Source organism: Neoarius graeffei, chromosome 15, assembly GCF_027579695.1.
Source record: "Neoarius graeffei isolate fNeoGra1 chromosome 15, fNeoGra1.pri, whole genome shotgun sequence".
NCBI classification, from domain to species: domain Eukaryota; kingdom Metazoa; phylum Chordata; class Actinopteri; order Siluriformes; family Ariidae; genus Neoarius; species Neoarius graeffei.
Window position 1 is genome coordinate 44,965,436 of NC_083583.1, and position 18,817 is coordinate 44,984,252.

At 44.2% G+C, this 18,817-nt stretch overlaps 1 protein-coding gene across 32 annotated transcripts in view; it reads right to left on the reverse strand.

The window, feature by feature from the left end:
* Positions 1-18,817, reverse strand: part of celf5a (cugbp, Elav-like family member 5a) — a 355,737-nt gene that overhangs the window by 82,166 nt on the left and 254,754 nt on the right. For 9 of the 32 annotated variants that reach the window (XM_060941435.1, XM_060941423.1, XM_060941437.1 and 6 more), the window contains exon 5: positions 11,964-11,981. The exons of the other annotated variants lie outside the window; for them this stretch is intronic. In XM_060941435.1, coding sequence (XP_060797418.1) covers positions 11,964-11,981 — 18 coding nt within the window. The remainder of the gene's footprint in view (positions 1-11,963; positions 11,982-18,817) is intronic. 32 annotated transcript variants of the gene reach the window in all.

Sequence of the window (18,817 nt, forward strand, 5' to 3'; positions counted from 1 at the left end):
TAGCTTCTCAGTATTGCCACCAACATTATCTATAATAGTGCTGGGTGGATGTGCAGAACTGATACCAGAGGTTCTGTAGCTTTTATAGCCAGGAACCCCTTTAAATGTCAACTAATTTCCACAGACTGACTCAGTACAAATTTATTTCATGATTGTTAATTCTTAAATATATAGAAGGATATCATATCTAATTAGAAGACAATTGGGATGGACTGTCAGAGAGGGCAAAAGAAAAACACGCCATGTCATGGCTTGCTTCGGCTGTGGACTCCATATCCCACAAAACAACATGGCTGAAAATAGATCACATGACTCCTTCACTCTTTCTGCATTGCCAGACTTTTGATTGAGTTAATCTGTGGCTCATTTTACACACACACACACACACACACACACACACACACACACACCAGTGTTGTAATTGAGTCACTAAACCTTGAGTCCGAGTCCAGTCTTGAGTCCCCAGTGTTCAAGTCCGAGTCAAGTCCAAGTCATTAAAAAAAAATTCGAGCCAAGTCAAGTCCGAGTCGAGTCTGAGAACAAGACTCCAACTGCACCATTTGACGGTGGCTGTTTTAGCACCATTAACATTAGTTTGTTCCTGAACATGACATATGAACAGGTGAATGTGCTTCTCTTTGTCAGGAGTGTGAAGTATTCTGTCAGAGATGGTTGGGAGACGGATGTAAGTGCAGAAGGTGTGTTTATTAATACGAGTGAAGGCGGGTAAACAATCCAGAATGGCAGGCAAAATCTTAAAACAGTGAAACAGGCAATAGGTCGAGCGAGGCACAAACAGGTTATCATAGACTCAGCAGAATCAAAGACAAGAAACAGGAAATCAGGGATCAGGAAACCAAACAAGGAAATAAAGCTCAGTAATGTGTCAGTAACACAACTCAATACTTTGCAAAGTAAGTGTGCTTTCACAGTTTTTATATAAGCACGCTGATTGTGCCTTAATCTTGTGCAGGTGCGAGTCATTTACGGCGCGAGCAAGAGTCTGCTTGGTGCACGTGCTGATCGGAGCACGCCCGAGAGTCTATCTGATGCATGCACCAAGGTATGCAGGTGTGACACTTTTACACGAAATTAGTACAAAAATTAATGTAGATATAAATATCTTATGGCAAATTATTATGGCATATTGCAAAAAATAAAGAAAAAATCAGAGTCCTCGTCTCCAATTTATGAGTCCGAATGCAGTTAATGCATGAGTCCAAGTCAGAGTCATCAGTGCTCAAGTCCAAGTCAAGTCACGAGTCCTTAAAATTAGGGCACGAGTCGGACTTGAGTCCGAGTCCAGGACTCGAGTATTACAAGTCTAACACACACAAGATAAATAACCCAGACTTTCACTCATACACTGTGAAATCATGTCCTTGTGGCTTCAGTGTTATTACAAAGATTGTTTTCTGCTTTCAGTTGTGTTTCTGGATGTCAACTTGAAATTGTTACTTTGCTCTTGGATTCACCTGTTTTTACATTTACTAATCACCTGACCAAACAGAAACCAGAAAACTTACTGACATTGTATGTCAATATGTCAAACATACCAAGGTAAGCATGCTTCAATTTTTGTATTTTAAAATTACACTCTCAGCACACCAATCATAAATAAATGACTTTGATAATGATGGGTTGTGATTCCCACCACTGTAACTAAATTAAAACAGGACATTCTAGCTCAGCTGGTGGGCCCTGGACCCCAGTTTGAGAAGCACTGAGGTATAAAACATCACACACTCACTACGTTTACATGCACATAGAGAGAATCGAATTTCTGCCGTTGCTCGACTGAAATCGAAGTTCAAAATGCCATGTATACACCTTAATTCGGCTGAAATTGAACCGAACTTGATTTCTCGGAATCGAGCTACACGACCTAGTTTATGCGATTTCTGCCGAGCTACTTTGTGCATGTATACCCTATCGAGCTAGTTGTCGAGCTACTTCCGGAAGTGACGAGTGACGAGACCACAAGCGGGAAACACAACAGCCTCGGTTGGCATGACAACAGTAGTAGCGAGCAGCAGAAGAGGTCAGGAGGAACAAACGAAGAAGAGAAAATGGCGATGTAGAGCTCTCTGAAGTGTGGGTGGAGCACAGAGGACGGCAGGACAAAGCTTCTGGTACTAATAGGCTTTTTATTATCAGACTTTTCAGTTTAACAGCCTACTTTTATTCTTGAGAGAAAAACACACACACACACCAGCGCGCGCGTGTGTGTTTTTCTGCCACTCACCTTCCCTGGCTCCGCCCTCCTGTCACAGACTGGTGCTTGACCACGCCCCCACTGCCACAGGCAAGCAGAAACGTGCACTTCTGGAGCAATGAGGAGACAGAGTTCATGCTCATTCAGCTTAAGGAGTTGAATATATTAAAATTCATGGACGGGAGAAAAACGTGCAATGGAGAACACGGAACTGATAACTTTGTTTTCACTCTTGAATAGCTCTTCTTCATGACGACAACCGGAAGTGTACCAACACGATGGGGCGTGTTGCGCCACCTGTGGCTCGGGTGCACAATGCACCTCACACAATAGCCCGATTTCAGTTGTGTGCATGTAGGATTGGATTTCTCTGGCACCCTGCTGGGACCTTCAGCTCGATTACCGACAGCAGCTCGATTTGGATGTGCATGTAAACGTAGTCACTGTCTGGTGTAGAAATTGGTTCTCTTGCTGCTGCTCCTGCTATTATTAAAAGCAACATTGTGCTATTTTGGTTTCTTTTTTGCAACCTGCACAAATCTTTGCATTTCTCAAAAACTGTATTGGGACAAAATTTTTGTTTAACCACCAAAAGTGCAGCGTGAACAGAAACAACCAAGGTTTTTACTGATTTTATCACATCCTCACAATATTATTTTCATTTCAGCACATTTTCATCAATAATCAAAAGAATATTAAGAAATCATTCCTTAAATGGGTTAATATCTTGTTGCTATTGCTGATGAATTTATAAACCAAACAGGCTTTTTGATAATAATTAATAATGTCTATGTGTCAGCCCTGTGATGACCTGGCGACTTGTCCAGGGTGTACCCCGCCTTTCGCCCGTAGTCAGCTGGGATAGGCTCCAGCTTGCCTGCGACCCTGTAGAAGGATAAAGCGGCTAGAGATAATGAGATGAGAGATGAGATGCTAATTAACAAAACTTCCATTTGAATTTAATAAATTACATTGTTGTGTGACATAACATTTATGCAGCTGATAATTCCAGTTGTGTCTCAATTCAGTGGAAAAACTAGCTAGAAATAAAACAAAAAAATAATGAATTAGTTAGTTAGTTAGTTTTCTATACTACTTATCCATTGCGGGCTGCAGGGAAGCTGGAGCCAATCCCAGCTGATACTGGGTGAGAGGGGTTACACTCTGGGTAGCTCGCCAGTATAATTGCAGGGCTAACACAGAGAGACAATCTTTCACACTCACATTTACATCTATGGGCAATTTCGAGTAGCCAGTTGACCTAATCTGCATGTCTTTAGACTGTGCAAAGAAACCGGAGCACCTGGAGGAAACCCAATACAGGCATGAGGAGAACATGCAAACTCCACACAGAAAGACCCGAGAAGACAAATGCGATGAGAACAATAAATAATTGAGCTCTGTTTTCTACTATTTCCAATTCAATTTCAAGTCAGTGACCTAAGCTAAGGAGGGAAATCAATGACAGGGTGAGGGGGTAAAGGATGGGAAACAAGCAGCAGTGGCAGATACTTCTCTTAAGCCAAAGCACATCCATCAGCCTTGCAGTGTCAGAGTGACAATCCTGCTTGTTTTATCCCGACATGTGCACATCCTCTCAGAGCTCAAATTAAACTCCTGAACTGCAGCCTTACCTGCAATTAATACGTGCGCTTCTGCTGTCTCTCAGGCAGAGCCCGGGGTGAGAATGCTGGGATTGATCCTACTTTATTGCAGTTCAGAGGGAAACAAAAGGCTAGTGTGAGCCTCCAGTGATCTCTCTTGCCAGGGGAAAGACAACCAGCTTCTTGCAAGTGTCCAATCCATGCAGTAATCATCCCAGACTAAGCTTCTACCTGTTCTGATGATATACTTGCTTGAAATGTGGCACTAGGTGGGCAACAAAGGCAAAAAGTGTCTGTCTTGCATTTAAACTGCTGTTTTCGTTAAACATTCAGAGCACTTCAGTTCTGATCGTCTTAACTTTCCAAAGCTATGTATGACAAGTATATTTACAGAGAACTAGCTTCTCTAATACAGTATGTGTTCTTTGTGACAGCCTTGAATCACTGCTACATATTTACTTCCTGCCCCTACGTATAATGTCCATCTGATCTTCTTGTTTACACAGACAATACAATTTGTGATAGCATTTCTGTCCTATTACATTTCCTGTACAAATATGTATGTAAAGGACATTTTAAACATACTGTATGTAAAATGTCCTTGACAACAACCTATGTACAAGTTTCAGATAAATAAGGTGGTGCTTGAAAGTTTGTGAACCCTTTAGAATTTTCTATATTTCTGCATAAATATGAGCTAAAACATCATCAGATTTTCACACAAGTCCTAAAAGTAGATAAAGAGAACCCAGTTAAACAAATGAGACAAAAATATTATACTTGGTCATTTATTTATTGAGGAAAATGATCCAATATTATATATCTGTGAGTGGCAAAAGTATGTGAACCTCTAGGATTAGCAGTTAATTTGAAGGTGAAATTAGAGTCAGGTGTTTTCAATCAATGGGATGACAATCAGGTGTGAGTGGGCACCCTGTTTTATTTAAAGAACAGGGATCTATCAAAGTCTGATCTTCACCACACATGTTTGTGGAAGTGTATCACGGCACGAACAAAGGAGATTTCTGAGGACCTCAGACAAAGCGTTGCTGATGCTCATCAGGCTGGAAAAGGTTACAAAACCATCTCTAAAGAGTTTGGACTCCACCAATCCACAGTCAGACAGACTGTGTACAAATGGAGGAAATTCAAGACTATTCTTACCCTCCCCAGGAGTGGTCCACCAACAAAGATCATTCCTGCCGCTTTTCCACTACCAACGCGGCTGAGTTGGGCTGAGCCGTGCCGTGCTGAGTTGGGCTGAGTCGAGCTGAGTGGGGCTGTTGGAGTTGCATTTCGACTACAACCGCGCTGAACCATGCTGGCTGGAAGTGGGTGGACACATTGGGTGGAGTTAGCGAAAGTGGATGGACGTCACGTGATGTTGTTAGGCGGCGCAAACAGTCACATCAGTGACCTTTTAAGCGGTAGTCTCACAACCCGGATAGTAAACAATAAACATGGAGGACATGGAGTCGTTAGTGTTGCTGGTCTTGGTGCTGTGGCTTGTTGTCACCGACAACGCCAACAGATACTGGCAAGAGCGTATAGATGAGGCCAGGCGCATAAGGCTTCAGAAATTCTCATCTCATCTCATTATCTCTAGCCGCTTTATCCTTCTACAGGGTCGCAGGCAAGCTGGAGCCTATCCCAGCTGACTACAGGCGAAAGGCGGGGTACACCCTGGACAAGTCGCCAGGTCATCACAGGGCTGACACATAGACACAGACAACCATTCACACTCACATTCACACCTACGGTCAATTTAGAGTCACCAGTTAACCTAGCCTGCATGTCTTTGGACTGTGGGGGAAACCGGAGCACCTGGAGGAAACCCACGCGGACACGGGGAGAACATGCAAACTCCACACAGAAAGGCCCTCACCGGCCCCAGGGCTCGAACCCAGGACCTTCTTGCTGTGAGGCGACAGCGCTAACCACTACACCACCGTGCCGCCCCTCAGAAATTCTCGTAATTCGTAATTCTTCCGGGTTTACAGTGTTTATAGATCCCAGCGTGCTCGCGGGGTGTGTGTGGGCGTGTGAGGACACTCCTCCTCACCAATCAGTGCACAGGGGAGTGTCTCCTCACGCCCCTAGCCCCACTCGGCTCGGTTTGGCTCGCTTCAGCCCCACTCCAAAACCGTGCGAGTTTTGGGTGCTAAGCAGGGCTGAAGCGAGCTGAGTCGTGCTGCTCTGAGGTAGTCGAAACGCGAGCCGTGTCGGGCTGAAGTGAGCTGAAGCGAGCTGAAGTGAGCTGAAGTGAGCTGAAAAAAGGTAGTGGAAAAGGGCCATCCAAGAGCAAGGCATGTAATAGTCGGCAAGGTCACAAAGGACCCCAGGGTAACTTCTAAGCAACTGAAGGCCTCTCTTACATTGGATAATGTTAATGTTCATGAGTCCACCATCAGGAGAACACTGAACAACAATGATGCGCATGGCAGGGTTGCAAGGAGAAAGCCACTGCTCTCCAAAAAGAACATTGCTGCTCATCTGCAGTTTGCTAAAGATCACGTGGACAAGCTAGAAGGCTATTGGAAAACTGTTTTGTGGATGGATGAGACCAAAATAGAACTTTTTGGTTTAAATTAGAAGTGTTATGTTTGGAGAAAGGAAAACACTGCATTCCAGCACAAGAACTTTATCCTACCTGTGAAACATGGTGGTGGTAGTATCATGGTTTGGGCCCGTTTTGCTGCATCTGGGCCAGGACGGCTTGCCATCATTGATGGAACAATGAATTCTGAATTATACCAGCGAATTCTCAAGGAAAATGTCAGGACATCTGTCCATGAACTGAATCTCAAGAGAAGGTGGGTCATGCAGCAAGACAACGACCCTAAGCACACAAGTCGTTCTACCAAAGAATGGTTAAAGAAGAATAAAGTTAATGTTTTGGAATGGCCAAGTCAAAGTGCTGACCTTAATCCAATCGAAATGTTGTGGAAAGACCTGAAGCGACCAGTTCATGTGAGGAAACCCAGCAACATCCCAGAGTTGAAGCTGTTCTGTACGGAGGAATGGGCTAAAATTCCTCCAAGCCGGCGTGCAGGACTGATCAACAGTTACTGGAAATGTTTAGTTGCAGTTATTGCTGCACAAGGGGGTCACACCAGGTATTGAAAGCAAAGGTTCACATACTTTTGCCACTCACAGATATGTAATATTGGATCATTTTCCTCAATAAATAAATAAACAAGTATCATATTTTTTGTCTCATTTGTTTAACTGGGTTCTCTTTATCTACTTTTAGGACTTGTGTGAAAATCTGATGATGTTTTAGGGTCATATTTATCCAGAAATATAGAAAATTCTAAAGGGTTCACAAACCTTCAAGCACCACTGTAGCTATTATTTTTGCATGACTACATGTATCCATTTAACATACTGTGCTTGAAACATCCTTTACATTTGTTATCCATTATATGTGATGAAAAATGTACATATTTGTTCTCATTCATGCTTGGTTATTCACAACCCTGTTACCTGAACAATTCATGCTTATGAAATATTTGGAAGATTCCAGCAGCATCCAAATTTCCTGAAGATTATGAGAAAAAAAAAAACAAAAAAAACAAAACAAAAAAAGGTTCTTTCACTGAGGTTATGATGTTGACTGAAAAAGGCAACTTTAAATGTACAACCTTGTTATCCTAAATTATAGTATGAACATAAATTATTAATTTAAAAAAGCAAATCATTAAAATGTCCTCATGCTATTGGCTAGTTGCCTGTTAAACACATTTTGTGTATTTGCTAATTGTATGCTTATAACTCTCTATTTTTTTTTACCTAGTTACTTATTTAAGAGCTGCTGTCAGCAAAGAAAGTGTGGGTTAACACATTTATTGAATGGTTAAATGCTTGTTTTCATAGAGTAAATGTTGAATGATGATAGATAGATAGATAGATAGATAGATAGATAGATAGATAGATAGATAGATAGATAGATAGATAGATAGATAGATAGATAGATAGATTTCCCATCCTATCCATCCATTATCCATAACTGTTTATCCTGTGCGGGGTCGTGGGCAAGCTGGAACCTATCCCAGCTGACTATGGGCAAAAGGCGGGGTACACCCTGGACAAGTCACCAGGTCATCACAGGGCTGACACAGACATGAACAACCATTCACACTCACATTCACACCTACGGTCAATTTAGAGCCACCAATTAGCCTAACCTGCATGTCTTTGGACTGTGGGGGAAACTGGAGCACCCGGAGGAAACCCACACAGACACAGGGAGAACGTGCAAACTCCACACAGAAAGGCCCCCATTAGCCACTGGGTTTGAACCCAGAACCTTCTTGCTGTGAGGCAACAGTGCTAACCACTACACCACTGTGCCACCAAGTTAGATTTCTAATACCCCTTTTCCACCAAATCAATTCCAGGGCTGGTTCGGGGCCAGTGCTGGTGCTGGTTCACAATTCATTCAACTTGCGAGCCAGCTGAGAACCAGTTTGCTTTTCCATAGCTCACGGTGCCACGTCATTACGTCGCTGTATACGTCATTACATCGCTGTATACGTCAGTTACGTCACTACGTTTGCTTAAACCTTGGCGCGAATATCGAAGCAAAAACAACACGGAAGAAGCAGCAGCAACAACAACAACAATAATAATAATAATAATGGATGACTTCGCGTTTGTACAGCTGCAGCTTCTCGCTGCTTAAAAATGGCGATCTTTTGTGGTCTTGTTATTGTTGTTGGTCTTAACAGCTCCGCCCCCCCCCCCCCCCCCCCCCCGCTGACGTAAGCGATTCTTTCCTCTGGCCCAGCAGAGAGTTGGTGCTAGCTTGGAACCGGTTTTTCTGGCCCAGAGCCAGTTCTTTGTCAGTGGAAACAGAAAACCCGGTTCCAAACTAAGCACTGGCCCCGAACCAGCCCTGGAACTGCTTTGGTGGAAAAGGGGCATAAGAGGACTAAATGGCACCACAACTCAGCACGACTTCTATTTGTTTTTGAGCTAAGCCTTAGCTATTTATCCAGATTAGCCTTCATCTTTCTAGACAGTGAAGACTCGCACCTTGAGTGCCCACATTTTGAGCAATAGGTCATGTGCCTAATATATATGCAGAGAAGATAGTTGAAGGTCATGACTGTATGTGAGATGTGTGTGCATACAGTACATTTGGTGTAAGTATTACCAGTCATATGACAGTGGCATTAAAGCCTCACTGGGATACTTTAAAGTTCTTGGATGAAAAGGTGAGGGAAAAAGGGTAGCTTGCAAGCTATGTGGCACTATATGGGTTCTTATGTTTCGGTCACTTTTATCTTGAAACAAGGCTTTCAAGCATGTGATTTGTGCTAGGTGGTCAGATTGGCAAGACCTCCAGCTCTGAAGTGGTCCAGGAGGAAATGGAGGCGAATTTCAGCAAGGCCATGACTCAGGCACTGAATGGGGAAGAAATAGGTAGATAGCTTTTTGAAGAATGTCAGATTTACTTTTCCTTTCATAAATATACTTTCAAAACATTTCAAGGTCAGGGTGACTGCAAAATGTTCTTTTTTTCCTTGATTTTATTCCCAGGCTTGGAGCTGTTATGCACTTGAAAGGCATGCCTACACTATATTAGCAAACCATTCCACTTCTTAAACCCACTACTCAGCTAAAAACTTCACCTAAACCACATTTCTTCAGCTTGAGTTCTGTCACTGACTTTCCCATCTTCTTCTCAAACCTCAAACAACTGACAATAGTGCTCTTAAAGGGTCAAGCATTTTTTTAAGGGCCATATAGATTTTTTGGTTGCTGATGTTTATTGCATATGAGTTGTTTTCGACTCCTGATGGCTGTTCTCCTGGAACTGTGTTCTGAATTAGAGCCGATATTAGACAAATCATCCCAGAGAAACTGTGCAATTCCCAAATGTCTGCCTTCATAGGTACTGGCAACTTTGTGGTATTTGGCAGTGGGTTCTTCACTGACTGTTCTGGCTTCTTTCAGTCATCCCTGAACTGTCTCATATCAGATATATAGGATGGTATAATTATGATGTCATCCAGATACAAAGAGTTTTATTACACTCACCTTCAACAGGCTGCCATTAAAAGGCAATTTGCAGCAATCAACAATTTTCCAAATGTAGACTGTGCTTCTGCCTGCACTCATGTCACAATAAAAAAAATTAATTGAGAATGTCTGTACCAGAAAGCATTATCACTCTATTAATGTGCAAATAATCTGTGATGCTCTGTTGCTTATGAGATGGCACATGATTCATAAAATATTATATTTTATCTGAAGCCAATTTTAGCCATATTTTAAGATTTTTACTAGTCACGCTGTATAAGATGATCCGAATAAAATCTTGGTCAAATTCTCAAACAGTCTGTGTGATAACATGTTCTTCATGTCAGGAAATATAATGAAGATTCTCTAACTCAAAACCAGCAATTCAAGAAATTTGCTACCTTCTGTTTACGTTATCAGTCAGTGTGATCAAGAAATCAGCTTGTGCAGAAAAAGGATAATAATAAGGATTTTTTTTCCCTGCCCATTAGCATGTTTCATTTATATTTTGCCATTGCTAACCCATGAGTTCTACACCATCCTGTGTCGTCCTCCTATTGGTAGCTTTTATTCAAAAAGTGTCTGACGCTTCTTTGGTCATAATAATACTAAAAGCAGCAGTAAGGATTAGGGTTGGGCTCAATTCAGGTATGAACTCATTCATTCTCATCTCATCTCATTATCTCTAGCCGCTTTATCCTGTCCTACAGGGTCGCAGGCAAGCTGGATCCTATCCCAGCTGACTACGGGCGAAAGGCGGGGTACACCCTGGACAAGTCGCCAGGTCATCACAGGGCTGACACATAGACACAGACAACTATTCACACTCGCATTCACACCTACGGTCAATTTTAGAGTCACCAGTTAACCTAACCTGCATGTCTTTGGACTGTGGGGGAAACCGGAGCACCCGGAGGAAACCCATGCGAACACGGGGAGAACATGCAAACTCCGCACAGAAAGGCCCTCGCCGGCCACGGGGCTCGAACCCGGACCTTCTTGCTGTGAGGCGACAGCGCTAACCACTACACCACCGTGCCGCCCAGGTATGAACTCAACAATTCCAATTCAAACAAGGAAATGGAATTGGAGTTCAACAACAACTACAGGAAACTGAATTAGAGTCAATGAAATTCTGTCTATTCGGATTGGGGAGAGGGCTCTTGCTGTTGTTTGTGCCTATGGGCCAAATAGCAGTGTAGAGTATCCAGCCTTCTTGGAGTCCCTGGGAGAGGTACTGAGGGGTGCTCAGACTGGGGACTCCATTGTGCTACTGGGGGACTTCAATGCTCACGTGGGCGACGACAGTGACACCTGGAGATGCGTGGTTGGGAGGAACGGCCTCCCCGATCTGAACCCGAGTGGTGTTTTGTTATTGGACTTCTGTGCTAGTCACGGTTTGTCCATAACGAACACCATGTTCGAGCATAGGGGTGTCCATAAGTGCACGTGGCACCAGGACACCTTAGGTCGGAGATCGATGATCGACTTTGTAGTCGTTTCATTTGATCTCCGGCCCTATGTCTTGGACACTCGGGTGAAGAGAGGGGCTGAGCTGTCAACTGATCACCACCTGGTGGTGAGTTGGATCCGCTGGCAGAGGAGGAAGCTGGACAGACCTGGCGGCCCAAACGTATGGTGAGGGTCTGCTGGGAACGTCTGGCCGAGCACTCTGTTGGGGAGGTCTTTAACTCCCACCTCCGGGAGAGCTTTTCCCAGCTTCCGAGGGAGGCGGGGGACATTGAGTCTGAGTGGACCATGTTCTCTACCTCCATTGTGGACGCAGCTGTTCGGAGCTGTGGCCGCAAGGTCTCCGGTGCCTGTCGTGGCGGCAATCCCCGAACCCGGTGGTGGACACCGGAAGTAAGGGATGCCGTCAAGCTGAAGAAGGAGTCCTATCGGGCCATGTTGACCTCCGGGACTCCTGAGGCAGCTGACGGGTATTGGCAGGCCAGGCGTGCTGCAGCTCGGGCAGTTGCGGAGGCAAAAACTCGGAACTGGGAGGAGTTCGGGGAGGCCATGGAGAAGGACTATCGGTCGGCCTCGAAGAAATTCTGGCAAACCATCCGGCGCCTCAGGAGGGGGAAGCAGTACTCTGCCAACACTGTTTACAGTACGGGTGGGGAGCTGTTGACCTCGACTGGGGACATTGTCAGGCAGTGGAAGGAATACTGTACTTTGAGGATCTCCTCAATCCCACCGTCATGTCTTCCACTGAGGAGACTGAGGCTGATGACTCAGAGGTGGACTCGTCCATTACCCAAGCCGAAGTCAATGAGGTGGTTTGCAAGCTCCTCGGTGGCAAGGCACCGGGGGTGGATGAGATCCGCCCTGAGTATCTCAAGTCTCTGGATGTTGTGGGGCTGTCTTGGTTGACACGCCTCTGCAACATCGTGTGGCGGTCGGGGACAGTGCCTCTGGAGTGGCAGACTGGGGTGGTGGTCCCTCTTTTTAAGAAAGGGGACCGGAGAGTGTGCTCCAATTATAGGGGAATCACACTTCTCAGCCTCCCAGGGAAGGTTTACTCCAGGGTACTGGAGAGGAGAATTCGACCAATAGTCGAACCTCGGATCCAGGAGGAACAATGCGGTTTTCGTCCTGGTCGCGGAACACTGGACCAGCTCTATACCCTTCATAGGGTGCTCGAGGGTTCATGGGAGTTTGCCCAACCAGTCCACATGTGCTTTGTGGATCTGGAGAAGGCATTCGACCGTGTCCCCCGTGGTATTCTGTGGGGGGTGCTTCAGGAGTATGGGGTTCAGGGCTCTTTGCTAAGGGCTGTCCGGTCCCTGTACGAGTGGAGCAGGAGTCTGGTTCGCATTGCCGGCAGTAAGTCAGACCTGTTCCCAGTGCATGTTGGACTCCGGCAGGGCTGCCCTTTGTCACCGGTTCTGTTCATAATTTTTATGGACAGAATTTCTAGGCGCAGCCAGGGGCCGGAAGGAATCCTGTTTGGGAACCACAGGATTCCATCTCTGCTTTTTGCGGATGATGTTGTCCTGTTGGCTTCTTCAAACCAGGACCTTCAGCATGCACTGGGGCGGTTTGCAGTCGAGTGTGAAGCGGCTGGGATGAGAATCAGCACCTCCAAGTCCGAGGCCATGGTTCTCAACCGGAAAAGGGTGGCTTGCCCTCTCCAGGTTGGTGGAGAAGTCCTGCCTCAAGTGGAGGAGTTTAAGTATCTCGGGATCTTGTTCACGAGTGAGGGAAGGATGGAGCGTGAGATCGACAGGCGGATCGGTGCAGCCTCCGCAGTGATGCGGTCGCTTTACCGGTCCGTCATGGTGAAGAAGGAGCTGAGCCAAAAGGCGAAGCTCTCAATTTACTGGTCGATCTACGTTCCGACTCTCACCTATGGTCATGAGCTTTGGGTAATGACCGAAAGAACAAGATCGCGGATACAAGTGGCCAAAATGAGTTTCCTTCACAGGGTGGCTGGGCGCTCCCTTAGAGATAGGGTGAGAAGCACAGTCACTCGGGAGGAGCTCGGAGTAGAGCCGCTGCTCCTCCACATCGAGAGGAATCAGCTGAGGTGGCTCGGGCATCTTTTTCGGATGCCTCCTGGACGCCTCCCTCGGGAGGTGTTCCAGGCATGTCCCCCCGGGAGGAGGCCCCGGGGAAGACCCAGGACACGCTGGAGGGACTATGTCTCTCGGCTGGCCTGGGAACGCCTCGGTGTTCTTCCTGAGGAGCTGGCCGAGGTGTCTGGGGAAAGGGAAGTTTGGGCTTCCATGCTTAGACTGCTGCCTCCGCGACCCGGTCCCGGATAAGCGGAAGAAGACGAGACGAGACGAGACGAAATTCTGTCTAATTCCATTTTTTAAACTGTTTCTGAGCATTTATTTGAGATTACATGTAATGGCATACTTTTGAACCTTTCAATATTTATGGTACTTTACAGATACCAAGTTATGTATGAAAAAGAGTTGATAAAATGTGAATTCAATGAAATGAAGAACTTTCAATTAAGAATTGATTAATTTCACTGTGCTTGAGTGTACATATGACAAATAAAGAAATAAAGAATCTTCTTCTAATAGAATCTCAGTCAGTATAACAAAGAGGGAAAGCTAATGGAAATTGGTTTTATATATATATATATATATATATATATATATATATATATATATATATATATATAAAACCAATTTCCATTAGCTTTCCCTCTAGCCAGCGCTAGCCACTACACCACCATGCCACTACAGCGCTAGCCACTACACCACCATGCCGCCATATATATATATATATATATATATATATATATATATATATGGCGGCATGGTGGTGTAGTGGCTAGCGCTGTTGCCTCACAGCAAGAAAGTTCTGGGTTCGTGCCCAGTGGCTGGCGAGGGCCTTTCTGTGTGGAGTTTGCATGTTCTCCCTGTGTCTGCATGGGTTTCCTCTGGGTGCTCTGGTTTCCCCCACAGTCCAAAGACATGCAGGTTTGGTTAATTGGTGACTCTAAATTGAATGTAGGTGTGATTGTGAGTATGAATGGTTATGTGTCTCTATGTGTCAGCCCTGTGATGATCTGGTGACTTGTCCAGGGTGTACCCCGCTTCTCGCCCATAGTCAGCTGGGATAGGCTCCAGCTTGCCTGCGACCCTGTACAGCACACCTGGGCATTTTACGGCCCGCGGGCCGCATCCGGCCCTTTGGTTTATTCTGACCGGCCCGCGTAAGGTTAATTAGAAATTACAAAATAAACGTATTTTCTACTTTTACCTCATGCATGGACTGAATGTGCATTGCTTTTATTTTGAAGTTGTGTTCAACAAAAACGCAATGCGCGCGACATGAACATGACATGAAATCTCACAAAACCTAATCCCGCGATAACAACTTCTGTAATTTGTCCAGACCAACCACAAACTTGTACGTCATCCTTCAAGCGGTCCAGCCAATCACATAGTGTGACGTCACCAGCAGGCGCCGGAGCCCGAGCCGATCTGTAGATCTGATACCTACACCGAATCGACGTTTTCAGTGATGAAGTTTAACAAATCCAGGTATAGATCCTCTCTCACCGATGATCATCTGTCAGCTGTGTTTCGCATCTCCACCTCAGACATTCAACCTGACTTTGATGCACTCGTTAAAGACCAACAGAGACTAGATTTCTCTCACTGAACAAATAAAAAACTGAAAAACACCAAATGAGGTGATTAGACTACAAATGTGGGCATCATTATTATAATATGATGTATCTTGTTTGATATTTGGAGTAGAAAGACAATATTGTGATGTCTTTATTGTGTTTTGGGGTGAATTTGACTGAAAAAAAATGGTACAAACGTTCACATTTTGTTAACCATTGTTTTGGGAAATTTGATTGAATAAATGACATTTTTTGTAAGGCAACCTCGTTTTTTCCATACTCTTACCAGTCTTAGCAGCTTGTAAAAACAATGTTATTTACTGCTTTATATAAAGAAATACAATTAATATTATGCAGAATTTGGGCGGCACGGTGGTGTAGTGGTTAGCGCTGTCGCCTCACAGCAAGAAGGTCCTGGGTTCGAGCCCCGGGGCCGGCGAGGGCCTTTCTGTGTGGAGTTTGCATGTTCTCCCCGTGTCCGCGTGGGTTTCCTCCGGGTGCTCCGGTTTCCCCCACAGTCCAAAGACATGCAGGTTAGGTTAACTGGTGACTCTAAATTGACCGTAGGTGTGAATGTGAGTGTGAATGGTTGTCTGTGTCTATGTGTCAGCCCTGTGATGACCTGGCGACTTGTCCAGGGTGTACCCCGCCTTTCGCCCGTAGTCAGCTGGGATAGGCTCCAGCTTGCCTGCGACCCTGTAGAAGGATAAAGCGGCTAGAGATAATGAGATGAGATGAGATTATGCAGAATTTAGTTTAGCCTTTTGGTCCGGCCCTCCACAAAATTTTCTTTTTCTCATGTGGCCCCATGGAAAAAATAATTGCCCACCCCTCCTGTACAGGATAAGCAGCTACAGATAATGGATGTATGTATATATATATATTACTTTGCAAGTTCTAATTTTTTTTTTACAGGAAAGATTTGCATAAAATGGGCGGCATGGTGGTGTAGTGGTTAGCGCTGTCGCCTCACAGCAAGAATGTCTGGGTTTGAGCCCCGTGGCCGGCGAGGGCCTTTCTGTGTGGAGTTTGCATGTTCTCCCCGTGTCCGCGTGGGTTTCCTCCGGGTGCTCCGGTTTCCCCCACAGTCCAAAGACATGCAGGTTAGGTTAACTGGTGACTCTAAATTGACCGTAGGTGTGAATGTGAGTGTGAACGGTTGTCTGTGTCTATGTGTCAGCCCTGTGATGACCTGGCGACTTGTCCAGGGTGTACCCCGCCTTTCACCTGTAGTCAGCTGGGATAGGCTCCAGCTTGCCTGTGACCCTGTAGAACAGGATAAAGCGGCTAGAGATAATGAGATGAGATGAGATTTGCATAAAATAAGCATGATAATCACCAATGATGGTTACTTTTGTTGAGGGGAGTTTATGGTGGATGGAGTTTGTAAAGTGAATTCTGTGTAGGATGTGACATAAATCTGAAATTATTTGCATGTAGGTTTTTGCAGTGCTGTTCAGGTGACACTGTGGTTATTTTACAGGAACTGGTGTCCACAAGTTAATCTACTGGGGCCCAAAGGTAATATTTTGAAGCCAAACTAAAGTTGGCCACCAATTGTGTAACTTGAGCTCATGACTAAATATGATGTGGGAGTGTCAATCTTAATATATGGCCCCTAGTTAATTATTTGGCAGCAATGTATGAAAAAGCCACTCTGAGAAATCGCCAATGACTCCAGTATGTCTTAATCCATCATTACAAAATGTCAGTAAAGTATTATCAATCATCCCCAAGCTTAGGTTTCTACAACCACAATGGTTTAATTCTATTTTTCTTTTTTTTGCATCTCACTCATTTTTAAATACAATAATTGTCACGAGTTAATTATTTTATGACCATATCTTAAGAAATTTAACTTCAATATATTAATTTGTGTGCACCATGTCGCCCTAGGGTACAACATAGGTTTTATTCTTGTGGGCCATACTCTTTTTATTATAATTGTCGTTTTCTCTTGCATCTAAAAAGCTTAACAGTATATTTCTGTTTCACATTTCACACAACAGACATTTTCACACTTCTTTGCAGCATATTTTTGTGCCAGTAATCCTGCAAGTTTGTTTCCCTTGAGAAGCCGCACTTTAAGCAAGCAAGTTGGATAAGTTAGCAGGTTATGACAGCAGATTGCCATGCAGAATGCATTCCAAACAACACCAAATAAGCCCTAAACCAAATGAAACCAAATGGTGCATAGAGGCAGCTGTTAGAACACACTGCAAGATCAGTTTCCCTTCATCATGTCAGAGCCATTAAGCAAACTGAGCATGCTCAAGATGTTTTGTGTCTCTTACACCACTAATCCCCTTATGCAAAACCCACTATGGTGCACCCACGGTGTGGGCTCAGCAACAGAGAAGTCACTAACCTGTCTTCAACTCAACGTGACATCCATTTTCTGAGCGTATCGTTATGATCATAGTACCGCAGATTTAAAAAAAAAAAAAAAAACATCTGCTATTTCTCTTTACCATGGCACAAATGTCCTTGACTCATATGCAGCAATAGTTGAAATGTGTTTAGTTTTGGTTCAAAACATCAAAGAGACTTGCAGCTTACTTTCAAGTAGTTTTTGGCCTGAGGCGAACGCAAGGGTTCTGAGACTGCTGTTCCGTATAAATAGTTTGGCTTTCTGAGCTTAGGCTCCCTGTGAATTTCATTCCTACTCCTCGCCTGTCTATACCCCACCCCAACCCCACATCACCTAGAGCTACCATAGGAAAATCACTTCTCATAATAGACCTGTCAATTGCACGGCAACGGCTTTGATCAGTAGTGCTGAACTGAAGACGCGCTCGCTTTAAAAGCAGAGAAAAGCTGCAGTATAAATAAAGATATGATTGAGATGGCTGGATACATTAGCAATGGACATGTTAGAAATTCCCTTTAGCATAAACGTGCAAATGGTAAGTGCATAGTTTCTGTATACAAAGTCTAATTCGAAAGAAGTGTTAATGAAATTTAACTATGGGCTACATGTAGCTCCGAAATGCTGCAGCATCATTTATTACTCATGGATGGGTAAGCTATGAATACATATGCAGCTTCCCCTGACTGTATAACTTGTACATTTAACATTTATTACTTGTGTGGCTTTGTGGCTAGTCAACAGTCCTGAACAGCAATTTCATAATATGTACACTCTAATGAGATGTTACTAGGCAACGTTACTAATAAAATGTCATATATAAATTGTACGATTTGAGGATTTGATGCAATGGAATGAAATAGTAATTTTATACTATCTCACCCAGTCACCAATAATCTGGCAATAAAGGTATTCAGGGTGTAAACCAATGCCACTATCAGTATCTATGTCTCTTTATTGTTCCAAATATTCATATCTGGACCTGTATTCAGATTTGGAACCAAAGTAGAAGTTGGCTACATTGGAAGTTGGAAAATGAATAGTGCACCCAAACTGGTCAGTTGAAGATTGGTAAAAAAAAAAAAATATCACATGGGCATCATCTACTGAACAGTTTTGGTGAGTCTGTGTGCACTGTAGCCTCAGATTCCTCTTCTTGGCTGATACGAATGGGACCTGATGTGACCATCTGCTATCATAGCCCATCCACCTCAAGGCTTGGCATGGTGTACATTCTGAAATGCTGTTCTGCTCACCATGGTTGTAAAGAGTTGTGATTTGAGTCATTGTAGCCTTTCTGTCAGCTCGCAGTTTGGCCATTCTCCTCTGACCTCTCTCATCAACAAGGTAACTGACATTTGCTGGATGTTTTTTTTTGTTTTGTTTTTCGTACCATCCTGTGTAAACTCAAAATGACTGATTTTACATTGTCATGGCATTTGAATGAAAATCTGATTGGAAAGTGTCCTAACACATCATTACTTCAACTCAAATCTACGTCACTT